This window comes from Bombyx mori, chromosome 10 (assembly GCF_030269925.1).
Source record: "Bombyx mori chromosome 10, ASM3026992v2".
Lineage (NCBI taxonomy): Eukaryota > Metazoa > Arthropoda > Insecta > Lepidoptera > Bombycidae > Bombyx > Bombyx mori.
The window spans coordinates 12592089-12608063 of NC_085116.1; the positions used below are offsets into that span (position 1 = coordinate 12592089).

General features: G+C 36.6%; 1 protein-coding gene across 3 annotated transcripts in view; it reads left to right on the forward strand.

Annotated features, from left to right (window-relative positions):
- LOC101736789 (myelin transcription factor 1) overlaps positions 1 to 15975 on the forward strand; it is a 277664-nt gene that overhangs the window by 239204 nt on the left and 22485 nt on the right. For all 3 annotated transcript variants that reach the window (XM_062670682.1, XM_012697547.4, XM_021353499.3), the window contains exon 5: positions 3136 to 3191. In XM_062670682.1, the coding sequence (XP_062526666.1) occupies positions 3136 to 3191 (56 nt within the window). The remainder of the gene's footprint in view (positions 1 to 3135; positions 3192 to 15975) is intronic.

Genomic DNA, 15975 nt, shown 5'->3' on the forward strand with positions numbered 1-15975 from the left:
ATTGCTGTTGACTTACGCGCACCGTATAAGCTTTGTCATGACGTGTGTAACTGTTTCGCGGTTATAAACGGGTCGGGTGATAATTCTCATAACGACGTACGGTGTTCGCGAATAGTTCTTTCTTGCATAACATACTCCTACATATAGGTAACGTACTAAATTTCAATTTGACACAGTATTAACGGCATTTGCTTAGTATAGCTAGCGCAACTAGTTAGGTATAGAAGGTGATTTACTTTTTAAGCATAAATATAGTACAACGTTTTACAGGAACTAAATCTCGATTTTGCGAATTGCAATTTGAAATCAATGCAAATATATGTCAATATTTCCTAACTTAGAAACTAAATTTAGATCTCATTTTTGTATAGATTGTTCTTATTGATGTTTAATAGTTTTTTTGGATAATATTAATTTTTAGTTCGTTTCGAAATGGATATTTATTTCATCGGGCTCCTTTTTTCTATATCGTATATAGGTGAAGGAGCTCACATCCCTCCTAGTGTAAGGCTGTCACCGGATTCGACAAGATGGTGGGTGCCACTCATGCCATGATGTCTGTCATTTCAAATGTATTGTACAATGGCAATTTTGCCCTTCAAACGGGAACTCATTACATTATGCATTGCAGCAGAAATGCGCAGGATGGTCGGACCTACTCCAGCGGACTTACAGTATACCCTACCAGTAAATAGTAAAATACTCAGAGAAGTCTGCTGTCCAATTTCCGATGAACCCCAATATCGACTTTTACGACATCCAAGAGAAGAGATGGGGCGCTACTCTTCTGGGTCGATAATACACAGTCGAAAATTCGGGGGTATCTTCATCTTCGGATGATAATAAAATATCGATTTTACATTTTTCAGTAATAACTGTATGTGTAAACTAATGTCAAGAGATTTCGTTTTATAAGCAATACACCCTAAATAAAATTGTACTTTTCTAGCGAGGTTTAATTGTGTTTGTTTATAAGAAATAATATATGACAATGACAGTGACAGTTTTCTAATCGTAGTTTGTACCAATAAAAAATGAAAAATCGATTAAAATAATCTTAGATTTATTGAGCTTAGTCATCAAAAGCTATTCATTTTAAGAATAGACTACAGACAAATTCAAATAAACAAACGAGCATCTAAAGCATTTAAAGCTACGTAACCAGAAATTAATTACAGCCACAACATCGTAACGATTGTATCGAAGCAAAGCCAATGAATTGTAAAATAATGACTGGCATTAGTACTGAGAGAGGGACGTATCAATTAGTGGCGGTAAGCAAACAGGGTTTTACGTGCTCAATATTAAAATCAAATTTACGGATCGCCCTTGATACTATGGTGGCTTACGGCGGCGACATGTGGATAGCGTTTTAGTGTAGCGTTTACAAAACAATATATTGGAAATACAAAACTCTATGAATTTATGCGTTAAAAGCTAAAGAAGTCTTAGGTATATGCTACGCATTTAATGGCACCGACTTTAAGTTCACTGGTGGTAGGACGTCTTGTGAGTCCGCACGGGTAGGCACCACCCCCTGCCTATGTCTGTATTTCTGCCGTGAAGCAGTAATGCGTTTCGGTTTGAAGGGTGGGGCAGCCGCTGTAACTATACTGAGACCTTAGAACTTACATCTGAAGGTGTCGCGGCATTTATGTTGTAGATGTCTATAGGCTCCAGTAACTACTTAACACAGGTGGGCCGTGAGTTCGTCCACTCATCAAAGCAATAAAACCGACAGTTACTCTGAAATTCTATAGATCGGTTTACCGATAGCAGAACGTAGTGTGAGCCCGAAGAGTGAGGTAGGTACCATGATGCCACAATATTCTGGAAAGCAACGCTTAACTTACGCCTCCTGGTTAAAGGAAACTGTTGTCCAGTACAATTTAGATTTTTAACCTTAGGCATCCTTCAAAATGGCTAGGCTGGATTAATGTGCTTATAATAACAACAAAAATGCGCATAGATGAACGTACACAGATGTTATTATAAGAACATATAGAATTTATTAATTAAATCCGCTAAACTTAATGTAGTTTAATTTTAGAACACATAAACCAAATAAATACTTTAAACTTATTGTCCCCAACTTAAACATTGTAGCTCTGAAACAAATAAAAATAAAAAAATAAAAAAAAGTTCTGTAGGTTGGGGCTTGGTTTTGGGCTTGGTTGGCCTTATGCTCGCCTGACTACAAGGGCAACAGAAGAATATAATATTTTAGAAATATCAAGTAATATACAAAATACTTTGTCAACCGTACTTGTAAAAGTGTTTGTTGAAATCGTCGTGTTACATCAATTAAAAACGCATTTCGTCCAACTCACGTAATACTGTAATTTCCGTGTAGGCAGACGCGGCCAGAATCTCACGCTAAGCCTTCCAATGTACATACATACATGCTTACATTAATTTCGTACGTGACGATATTTATTTTATTTTGTTCTTCGAAATATGTGATCAAATCTGATCAGGGCCTACCTCATATTAAATAGTTATTTTTGGCGTGGTGCGGTCATGTGTCTCAACTTGAGAAGCTGATATAGCATGCAGGCGAGACTTCCATCGTAGGGACTAAGGATAACTATATTCTGTCGCGAAGCAGTACTGCGATCCGATTCGAAGGGTGGGGCATTCGTTACCTTATTCCTTTAAACGAACAATTCTTGTATATATAATCTGAATCTCGGAAACGGCTCCAAACGATTTTCATAAAATTTAGTATACAGGGGATTTCGGGGGCGATAAATCGATCTAGCTACGATTTATTTTCAGAAAATGTTTTTTTATTCGTGTTTTCAAAAACTCTTCCTGACATCTATTGGCGAATAATAATACTATTTTTCTTAATTGCGGGCAACTAACCGCTTTAAAGAAACAACAAGATGGCGTTATAAAAAAATTTTATAGAAAATTTCTCCCCTATCAACAGGACTCAGAAAAACGAATGATTTAGATTTTAAATTTTAAAGGCTGATACATTAGAACTACTATAGTTTGTCCGTAAATCAAGATTGGAGTTAACAAATAAACATACTACTCACACACAAGTGACAAGGACTCAATATTGAAGAAACCTTAGTAAAAACAAGATTCGACTCCTAAAGTTAAAATTATGCATTTTTGTTCCAGAGTGAGGAAGATCAAAAGATAGTACACAAGCTTTTTCGTCCGACAACGCCCAGGACGTAAGTAACTTTACATTAATTATAATTCAATTTATTTATTTATTCAAGTCAACTAAACATCACTCAATAGCTTTCATTCTGTCCAGGATTAAAAACACTTAACTTAAAAAAGTAAAAAGCCCCTTTTTCACTACATGTGTACCGACAAAATTTGACAACGGCTATAACGCAATAATATATTGTTCTAAAATAATTATATCAAAACAAAAAGTAAATGCGAATTCAAATCAAAATTACAACGGACGTAAGCCAGTAACGTGAGAGCTAATTTGATTCCGGCCGCAAAACGAAACTGTCACGAAATCTCAAAACAGCAGCGCAATAAAGCCGTAAACAGACAGACAGCCCGCGGCACCAATTACTGTTCACCATAAAACCGCCTGCAACTGTCGCGTACAATATTTATTTATGTAACGTGCATAAATATGTGCGGAGGAACCCGTGACGCTCGGCTCGCGGTAATTATTGCGTGACTTATTGGCAAAGGAAGATAACACGTACGCCGCGACCAGATTTTAAGGGACCCTCCTAAATCTTACTTATTCCATATTTTATAAGACGTAGAATATGAAGAGCGGGTCTCGATAAAGCGGCGGCGACATCAAGCGCTCGGAGGGTTGTAGCAGCTTTATCTACGCGTTTCGATGTTGATCGTGACTTTCTGACGGAGATTTTCGGTAATTACGCTGATTATGAGGACGAATCGTGCTCGGCGTTCCCGGTGCGCCCGCTACAAAAATAATTAGAGTATACTCATACATTTTGGAATTTTAGCTCAAATTTATACTTTAACCTCTAAAGGGACATTGGCACATGTGTAGGTTTTTTTTTAATTATTCAAATATTCAACTCTACGCTAAATGGCCAGTAACGTGGACAATTTTTTTTTTCAAATGAATTTTCATTCTTTTTGTTATTCTGTGTTACTTATTGAATTGTTCGTTATTAAATGAATTAATCGCAATAAAAAATAAATTGAATTTGTTTTTTGTATTTAAAAAAAATCGTACCTGAAGAGGTTACGACCAAATTTTAAAATTACAAACAGATCTACGTGTCTACATCATTTTTTTGTCAAGCATAAGTAAACCTACCGCCCTCTTGATGCTAAGTGGATAATGTGCATCGTAATAGCACAAGCACAACAGGGCCACTATTGTTAAAGAAGTCTTCCAATACTAATATTTACTTCCGAAATCATTCTACGTTTTCCATTCTGTGAAGACTTGTTTCCAACCAGACTTCGTTGGAACAATCGCTTAATTTAGCTTGAAATACATGAAACAGTTGAACCGACCAACATGCCAGCTATCGGAAGTCGATAATACTACACTGTAAGCCTTCCCTAAAGTTTTATCATTCTAATTTTCAAATCAATCGGATAAGCGACATAAAATAAAGGATGAACACGATCAAACAACACACATCAACAATTTTTGTGTTTATTATTTTAACTACAGGACAAACTTTTATATAACTTTAATTACTTAAAATTTAAGTGACGATTCTTGCTCTTGCCAAGCTCGGATCCAGTAAAACAAAGTTTCAAACAAACGAATGCATTAATTCGCGCAGCAAACTGATCCAATCGTAATATCCCACTCCCAGACATCGAAAGTTAGTATGCATTGACTTTGAAAAGTCGTCCAAAACTAAGTTGGGTTATGTTTATGAAACTATTCGGATGCGGGCGTGTGCCGCCGATACACATGCAAGAACTCGCGCCCAACTCGAGGCATAGTTCACTAAGTGGAACAGCTGTAAAACAAAGTAGTGAAGGGTCTAGGAACTTAGTGTGTACGTTGGCAAGTATTCGGCGCTCGGAACACATGTCGAGCGATACGCAACGCGATAGGCGCGTAGCTATCCGTAGCTGACAACACGGGAGCGACCGACGACCCGCTCCTTAATATCTCGAACTAGTTACAACTAAAGTATTGCGGTGAGTTGATAACGAACTCGGCGTCTACGATCGGCCCCTCCCGCGGAATCGCGAGCCCGCGTGCAGATAAACTTTTAAAATGACTTTGGAAGCTTTTGAGCTTTTAATCGGTAAAGTTGTACAGACAGACAGTTCGGGCACAATCCTTGAACCGCTTGCGCCGGCGACGGCCGCCGCAAAACTTTGTTTTACAGGACTACTTTTCTTCTTGTTTCAAGGTTGGACTCTTAAAACAAACTCCAGTTCGACGGAGTTCGCGAACTCGGGCGCGAACAATTTACAAATTTCTCTCTTTCATAACAACTAACTGCCGCTCGGCGCGCCAGCGAAAGTTGTCCTGCGTAGATCTTAATCGTGTTGTCTGTTGCGCTCGCGCGAACAGCTGACTGTGACGACACAATTTTACAACTTTTGCCTTAATCAAACACTACATCCTACTACGACATTAGAAATTGAAAACCGTTTAGGAAATCTGCAACCCAGAAACTTACCAGCTCTTCTTGACAATTTAAATGTTAAAAACGAAACCTAACGGTCTCGAAAGATCTATTAGATCGGAAAAATTTAATCGCCCTTTGACGATTTCTGTGAAGTCGTTAAGGTGACGTCGACACGATCGCCTGCGGTCAAAAAAACTCTTCTGCGTAATTTGACGCGTCATCCCCTCAGTGGCGGCTACCGGCGGCGGTTACTTTTTTCAATTGATACCCCTACCAATGACCTAAAGTGGAAGATTGTTACATTTGAAATATAAAGTTATGGATTTGGTTTTTTTATACAACGATTCCGTATTTTTATTTAATCTGGATAATACCGAAAATATACATACATGTGTACGTACGGTATCATATCGTAATTGAAAAACTCCGGTGATAATTATTTCTCTCATAAAATATAAGTTAAAGGCGCATTGTATTTTAACGTAGGTTAAATGCAGTATCGGGTATTGCGCGTAAATTTTACGTAACTAGAAATAAATAGGTTGCGGGTGTGTGGGGCGGGGCGGTGTGGGCGGCGGCGTGCGCGCGCACCCTGCGCCCCGTCCCCCCCCCGAACTGCCACGAAGGCCGCATACTCCGCGACCAGCGCCCGCGAGCAACCCGCGCGCGCTCGCACACTTGTATCCGCCGCACGGGCCTACGGACAAACTTTTGCGACGTAGTCGTGCTACGCCGCCCTCGGAACTACGAAATGCTACGTACCGTAGCACAATAAACAAAAGTGATTTTTGTGTAGTGAAAAAATCATTGTTTGCCGTATTAGTGTGTCTTCGTGTTTTAAATAAAACTATAGTGTGCGATGAATAGGCTGTTCTTTGTTTTATAGCAATGTCGGCCTTAGTCCGACCTGCGTGGTAAGTCATTCTTTTTTTAACAATTATAAACCGTATACGTAATTTTACGACAATTTAAGTCGCGTTTTATTATATTTTGAATCGTCCTTATGAGAACGAAAATTTACGATAAATGCACGGATATTGTTATTTCAGCGGTGCACTCTACGTAAGTGAAAATATCAAGAAGTGTTCAAGAATTTATGTATTAAAAATCGTTAACGCACAAATCCCACGCTCGTAAAACCATTTCACGAAATGCTTTCAATATGTGAAGGATACGATGAATTGAACGTTAGGTATATTTGGTGTATGTTTGATATTTGGTTGATTATTCCTCCCCCGTGTGTGGAAATCGAATAACCTCAATTAAATCGGCAAGTCGGCAAATAACCGCGACATTAACTCGGAGACGGAATACGTAATCGCACGACACTAAACTTGTTACCTTCTCTTTGCTAAGTAAATGCAAACAACGTAAATGTGTATTTACAGGAAAATAATTAAATAAATTAATTTAATACTTCAATTGAAGATTTAGAAAACTAACTTTATTTCTAGTAATTTCCTAATTCGAATTCTCGAACAATTGTCTTTCAGCTTAAAACATGTTCTCAATACGTATACAAAACAATAAAATTTAAACTCATCATAATTAGAGTGATATATATTTCTTCAGAGACTTTTATGTTAGCAGTTTTATTCTGTTAATAATGCATCCGTCTTCTATACTTCTTGACCACTCAGATACGGTAAAGGTTTTCGCGTACTTGTCTACTTAAAAAAACTATCAAAAATAATTATCATTCTTTATTTGTAAATTAATCATATTCTATCATATTAATTCAAAACTCAAACTGGGCTTTAAACTAATAAATAATATAAATATTCTCAGTAATTGAGATGGCGTGATTAGTTAATGGTAAAATATTTGTAACGACTTCTGTAAATGAGATAGCAATTATGCTTAAATGCTGATTTTCGAATTTTTATTATCAAAGTAATAAAAGTGTTCTAAACATTTACCACATTCTCTATTTAAATATGTATTTCATTGACGATAGTAGTTTTGGCTAAAATATCCATTTCAGCTTTAAAAAAACTTCTTTGAGATGTCAACTAAGCTAACTAAACTACGGATAGCTAGGCCTTTGCCCAATCTTTTGACATTTTTGAAAATGATAAAAACATGACAGAAGATTTTAATTTACTATTCGCTTTTACTGGATCACATACATCATATCTTTTTCTATAAAACAATTCAGACGACAAGCGAAGAGTCTCGAAGAGAGCAGCGGAATTCACGTCTTTGGTCTGCGATATAATAATCAGACAAACCCACGTACTGTATTAAGTACAATAACAATAATTCATTGGCATATCGAGCTATTCGTTACAATGCAGATACAATACACATTACAATCAACGTTTTAACCCAATATTCCTTCGTATTTTTTTAATAATTTCGTATTAAAAAAAATAATAGTCAAATCATTTTCGTATTATTACCACAGTGCTCTGTAATTCGGTGAAACCGTTTTATTCAAGCGCCTCTGTATACAATTTTCACGCGTCACGCCTCCGAGGGCGGCGCGCCCATCTGATAACAGCCTCAAATTGTTTCCACTTGAAGCACGCTATCTGATGGTATATTAAAAAGGATTGTTTTACAAAAAAGAACACTTTAAAACGAAACTTCTTTGATTTTTGTCAAGTATATCTAGTGTTTTTTTCGGTACCCAATTTTTTTTATTTTTAATGTATCAAAAAGTGAACAAACTTACAGCCCATCTGGTATTCAATGGTTACTAGAACCTACTTATCTACTAGTGGTAGGGACTCTTGTGAGTCCGCACGGGTAGGTACCACCACCCTACCTATTTCTGCTGTGAAGCAGTAATGCGTTTCGGTTTGAAGGGTGGGACAGCCGTTGTAACTATACTGAGACTTTAAAACTCTTATCTCAAGGTAACCACTTAACACCAGGCGGGCCGTGGTCATCCACCAATCTAAGTAATAAAATTAAAAAAACCCCATAAATCTCACTAATAACTGGCGGAACTCACTCTGAGACATCAGGGTAAATTTATATTAAAATTGCCTATGTTAAAATATTTAACCCACATATAAGAATTGCGACTACAAAATGGTTCGTGCAAACTTTTTCGTTTTATAACATTATTATTATTTCATTATTAATTCATGTTATAATAAATAGCATATAAACACTAAAAGTACACATAATTATGAAATTTATCAGAATATAATTACCACCAAGACCAATAACTTACGAAACATTTTTGCTTTGCTTTATAACTGAAGTGATAAATATAAGATATCAACTAAATCATAAAACAATTCAGTGCTTTGTGAGTGAAGCTATAAAAAGATTTCATATTTATTATTTGTAGCGCGAGGATTGAGAATAAAATACACATGGCAGACGTGTCGGCACACAATGTTAGGGTCCGATCGTCCCGCGTTGCCAGCCCTTATGCACAAGGTTGCTACACACCGAAAAAAGAAAAAAAAGATTTTTATATAGCAATTTAAAAAAAAATTACATAATTATAGCTGTGTTTTCTTTGGTAAACATTCAAACTGGTATTCATGTATAGCTAATGTTTTTAGAACTACTTACGAGTATTTTTACTTTACTTTACGGTTTTAACTTCACCTACATGACTTAAAATCATTAGAATTATAAAAAGTTTGAAGTTTTCCTCTACAGCTAACGTAAAATTAATGATAAAATGACAAATTATTGCTAATAACGTATTTAATGTGAACAGAGAGTAATTAATATTTAAGAGCACCCAAATATTGGACACATTCATAATTTACTGGTAGTAGTGGTAGGCAGCTACCAAAGAGTTGGTAGAGATAAAGTAGGCTGCCTAGTTTACTGTTGGTGGTATGTTTTGTGTGCTCGCACGGGTAGATACCACTACCCTGCCTATTTCTGCCGTAAAGCAGTGATGCTCTTCAGATCAAAGGGTGGGGAAACCGTTGTACTGTAAAAACTGAGACTTGGAACTGATATCGCAAGGTCATGCCTTGGATACCTAGTATTGCATTTACGTTGTTGTTGCCTATAGGCTTCGGTAACCACTTAACACCAGATAGGTGTTGAGTTTAACCACCGACCTAAGCTCAACCATCCAAAAAAAATCTAACACCCAATCTTCTTATCTCGACCATGAAGCTATTAATTCGGGCAATATTGTAAGTTTCGTGCAGCATTGGATACGTCAAAATTCATAAAACGAGATAGAAATTAAATAAAGCTTTTAAGAAAATACCACTGGAGGAAATACGGCCAATGTACCGTATGATTTAAAAATGGAACGATCAGATTTGCTTCTATAATATATTTTGAACGGGACAGCGAGATTGCTTCCCGGTAGAAATAGGTAGGACGGGCGCATTGTGCGACTTAATTTTTTTTATTGCACATTAGTAATCCTTCGTCACAGAAGACATTTGCGAGTACATTTTCGGTACTAGGAATAAGATATTGGATTGGTTTTATAGCTCAACATAATTGTATCTCTTGATAAGGATATACCGAGAGTCTCAACCATTAGGGCTCAACCTTTTTTCAACTTCCTTGTTTATTAGTTATCTAATAAACAAGTTTGTTCTTAACGATGAAATAATTTATTATTTTTAACTTAAAGTTAATGGTAACAAAAAAAAGGAAAAACACACATCGTGCTGTTCCGATGTTATTCGTGTTCGACAACCCTAATGTTTAACTCGAGGGTACGGCAGTCTGAGCCGAATTCACAATGCACGGGGTAGTAACATTACCCCACTTATTTAAACCCCGTTCAACTATTTTGATATTGATTTTTGCAATCACATGGTGTCATTGTAAAATCGATACCTGTTTTAAATGTCAAGGGCTCAACGGATTCTGTAATAAATTCGAAAATGAATATCCGTCTTGTGACTATTCGTAGAAACGACTAATGCGTCAACTATTGTACATTAATGTTCCGATGCCACCTCATTCAATAATATTTTTATATAAATGAATTAAGTAGGTATATCAAACCTTATCACATCCCTACCGTGACTGGGCAATAAATAATCAAATACCGTATTGTAAAATCTAAATAAAATAATTTATTTTTCATTACATGAATCTACAATGAATATTTGAACATTTAATCTCATACTGTATTTTATATATCGAAATAAACATAGTAGTTCGTATTGAATCTTATAAAAAAGTTCTTTCATAATATCTAGGGCCCAGCAAATAATTAGTGGTCCTACAATAATTTTTTTTTTTTTTGCTTAGATGGGTGGACGTGCTCACAGCCTACCTGGTGTTAAGTGGTTACTGGAGCCCATAGACATCCACAACGTAAATGTGCCACCCACCTTGAGATATAAGTTCTAAGGTCTCAATATAGTTACAACGGCTGCCCCACCCTTCAAACCGAAACGCATTACTGCTTCACGGCAGAAATAGGCAGGGCGGTGGTACCCACCCGCGCGGACTCACAAGAAGTCCTACCACCAGTAAAAAATTATTATTCTTATAAAACTTTTATCTAAAATATTTATACTTAAACTTTTATTCTCGCGCGCAATAGTTTCAGAGTGAAATTTGTGTTTGCATATACTGTAAATACCTCCACAACGTTCAAATGACAAAATTCATGATTCCCACATTCCATAGCGTCACGAAATAAGAACCCAGATCCTGAATGCCAAATATATATGATAAAGGACGTGACTGCAACCAGGAATCAAATCTAGATCCCTGCACACAGTGGTTTGGGTTAGGTTAATCCACTGAACCGATAATGCAAATATATTCATCGTCCCTGCTCGTATAAGCCGCTAGGTATAATATTATATTGTGGCTACTATATACTACTATAGTATAGATACTATATAGTATAGATCGGTTATGGCTACTATTTTCTGTTGTTCATTTACTTCTCGACACCAGAAGCATCCAACCTGATATATTTTTTGCCTAAAACAACATTATACGGAATCGTGTGTAATTGTATCAAACACACCTTACTCCCATGGATCTATAAAAGTATTTTAAAATTAGGCACAATTAGAATAGCGCAGCTTAAAAAGTTGAAATCATATAAATTCAGATTTTGTGCGACTAAATTCTAAAATCACTGTACGTTAATTACTATTCGGTCTTTGGTTTAGATTTTTAGCCAATGGCTCCAGAGACATTATATTACGCTCTCATCCGGGTTTATTTTCCGAAAGCTCTACTAACATCGAAGGAACTCAACTACACTTTTTCGAATGTCTAGGTCTTCAAAAGAGAATGCGTTTTTGCTAAGTTTCGCTGGGTATCTATGACAGGACCGTGGAATGTGCTGACGTATCAGATACATATCCATACTTTAAATCGATATGTGCGATCGATATTATGATAGAACTTCTATCTAGTAACTAACTATCTAATGGCGTCTTAGTCTTCTAGCCAATACTTGTGATTTCTTCGCGGCTGCAGCCAACGGGATGATAGCACCTTTCAATCTCCCAATCTTCAAGGTTTTTAGGCAACTTTTCAAATTTTAGAACCTAATTCGAGCCCTTAAGAATTAAAAAATGCCCAATTTGTGCTAAAGTGCTCACTGATAAACAACATTCAATGGGTTGCCATAAATTAGTATTAATGATAGGTACTGCAATTTACCTCCTTTCTTTTACGATTCTCTTGAACATTACAACTGCTTGGAAAATTTTGTTTTTTTTTAATTCTACTATTGTATTTTCTTCACACACTTATTTATCTACTAACAGTATGTACGGGTAACAAATGACAGTATTCTGAACAGCCTATATACCTCTATCAACCTTTTCGACTAGTTTTTTTTTTTGGATGGTGAAATTACTTGTAGCCCAAAGGTTTTTGGGCCTTTCCAGTGAGGAGCACTGCAACTCCCCTAATGCCTCGAATCAACCGCTGGATTGGAAGATCCGACAAGGAACCTAGCAGTGTGATGCTATGGATTAAATGTCACATCGAACTCTTTCATGAATACGGTGACCTGTGCTTTGACTGATATCGGCGTTTATATCTAATGGAATCTAACAGAATCGAGAATAGGTAGAGCGAAGCCACCAGGACGCCTCTAGGACCGTCAATGGTGGTTGACCGCTGTTCTTTTTTTAAAGTTTTAACCGGATCAAGAATCTATTGAAATGAAGGGAGTTCTAATGTCACATCGGTACCGTGACAGTTTCTGACACTGTCTATATGTACTTACGGATATCGAAATCTAGCTCGTAAAGATTTACATACGTTGATCGTGTACCGTGGTGTTCCGACGGCTAACCTAAGGAACCAAGATTGAAGAGCTTGTACGTACGGGTCACACTAGCAAATACTAATCTCACATAAATAATGAACAGATGGACGCTATTCTCATAAAGTAATACTTGAATACGAAGCGATAGTTTGTTTCGCTTGCAGATCATATGCATAGGCATGCTGACGATAAATAAGACGTGATGCTTCGTATTAAGTCAGAAAATTCCGAATTTATTCAGGTTGATTCGTGGTATTTGGTCTTCCTGGCCCAAGATATCAATTGATCGAGGAAAGTTTGGCTCAGTAGGACATAGGTACGTGACATGTGTATGCGACACACATAACAACAACAAATATATTTATGGCCACTCATAAATTAATCTTGAAAGCTTTAAAGATCGGCGATTAAAGTTATTAGCTCCTAATAATATAATATTTGACAAGTTCCCAAGTCCGTATTCATCATTTATTTCATTTCAATTATTTAGTTCTTCGATTTCGATAAAAACAAATAAAAATGAAACAGATAAAAATAAAAATAAAATTAACAGTAACAAATAAAAACAAATAAACAGATAAAAATGTCGTACTATTACAACAATGAACAACAATACATAAGAGAATTGAAAACATCTATGAATTATCAATATAAAATATAATTAGTATAAAATCAATGAATGCTGTATTACCCGAGCCCTCGCCAAAAGGTACAGTCATACGTTCTGGTTTTATAGTGGATTAGAGATAATATAATACAATAACCAATTGATATCGAGCGGACCGTGATATTTTCTATATAACCACAATAAAAGATATTCGAAAATTTTAAAATATATATTACCTCTTTTTGTATTACCTTGTTGAATTTTTACATATGCGCTGTTAGTCTCTAACTGATACTAGGAACGCATAAATATTATCATCACCTAATACACATATATCTGACACATACATATATCTATACTTCTATACTAATATTATAAAGAGGAAAGATCTGTTTGTTTGTTTGTATTGAATAGGCTCTGAAACTACTGAACCGATTTGAAAAGTTATTTCACTGTTTGGAAGCTACACTATTCCCGAGTGACATAGGCTATAATCTTTTTTGAAAAAAATGAGGGATCTTTACTAAATCTCCAACAATGTAACCCAAGGTGTAAAAAAATACCTAAAATATTTTTTACATCGCGCGCCCTGCGAAAACTATTGATGATAGAGTAAAATAATGTACTACGACTTTGTAGAACACATGATTATTTACAAAAAATGTCACAACAGCATATGTCTAACTATTATAGTTATGCCACAATAAGTGTTCTTTTATTTAAAATAATAAAACAACGGCAAATATCGTTGAAATGTTTGTTAGAGACCCGAGCGAAGCCGGAGCGAGCCGCGTGTACTTAATAAACACGTCAAAACGTAATCGAAGTCTAGTACTTCGAAGAATTTCTACAGAATCAATATCATTTAATGTTATCATTTTTGTTAATCGGCGTTCGATTGTAATTATAAATGAGGCTCGGTCGTTAAAAGCTATAAATTCTTATCAAGTTCCCGTAAAGCTATTTAAACTGCGAACTCGCTCCGGGATCGGGGCCAAATTGGAAGAGTATTTATCTTTCCCGGGAGTCGATTTAAAAGCAAAATCACGCGAGCACACGACGCCATTATCACCGGTTGCCGATCCTCAGGCCGCGCGGCAACTCTATGAATCTAATCCAGAGGATTTAGCTACTGATTTACAGTCGAGCCGAGCCCGGAGAGGGCGCGACTGCTTGAAAGAAAAGTGATAATGTCTTAATCCTACCACACTCGAGTTCGCTCGTTCGTAGCCCCGCGCAATTTTATGGTCGCCCGCCCAGACGGCACGTTTTGATTTATGATTTCAATAATTAAGAATTCTAAGGTGCAATTTGAATTTTGGAGCCGCGACGTCTGCGGGGCCCGCGGGGCAACGCGTGTTTCTTATTACCCTCAACCGAGAAAGGGTCCGATGTCTTACCTTTCTAAGGAATCGTTATAAGATTTTCGGGGTATTACAGCGTATTATGCAAATGTTTGCATGCTCAGAACATTAACTCACTGAACTATTTAATTGCATTATTTGGCAGATTCGGCCATTATATTTAACAAGATTACTTATTTTGAATTATGAATCTTAAACTGCAGGAATTGTGTGATAAAACGAAAGTTGAGTTTTGATAAAAAAAAATTTTAAGAAATTCTATTAATATAACGAGAATGATAAAAGTAATTTTTTGTTTAGTAAATCAAATTACCACATAGTTTATGCAGTATATTAATTTATATTCCTTTACGCCTGTTGAGAATATGATTAAAATACTACTTTACAGTTGACTCTCACGTTTTCTGGTAATGTTCTGGAAGTCTGTTATTTATTTGCTACACGATAATGGTTTTTACTCGTTAGAAACCTTCTATCGACTTATTCATTTAAATATTCTTATAACGCACCCTAATCTACCAGCATTACAATTAACGTAGCCCCAAAGATAACCCGGCAGTCGCCACCCGCTGACAAAGGTCCGCACGAGCACTAGTTTAAACCGGTTAAGCATCTACCCTCAGGGTTTATCTAATTACCCTAAGCGAATACCCGAACGTGAATTTGCGTTACGGCTCATATTCAGCGTACGAAAACATTCTGCGTTTGTGTTGGGGTAGCGACTAAGTCACGTACGTAAATGTTTGTAGGGCGTATTGGTACGCGGCCTTCCGGTGGCTCCCCGGAGGTACTTACTTCGAGGACCATCGATAACTATCTCGAGTCGAGTAGAACGCATATTGTACAAGTTCAGAACGTTTCGCTGTTCAATAACGTCGTAATGGTTTGGGCCAGTGCTAGCAACACTTCGGTTTAAGCCCCGTGAGCTCACCCACACGTTAGGGCGAAGCTGATATAGCCTCCCAAGGCTATCAGCATAGGTAGGAAAAAAAAAAGGTTTCTTCTTTTGGCGGAGCAAAATTAACTTATATTAAAAACTCGAGAATCCATGACCTTCTTAAAGCAATCGGTGACTTAGAAGAACGAATGTCAAAACTTTGACAATCCCCAAAAACTTGTGAAGTATGAATAAAAGTTTTAAGGAAACTTTTGCATTCTTCTCTTAACATCAAATGTATATCAGAGCGTATGGAATTTCGGTATGCGTGGTGCGTCTCACTTTTAATTACTATG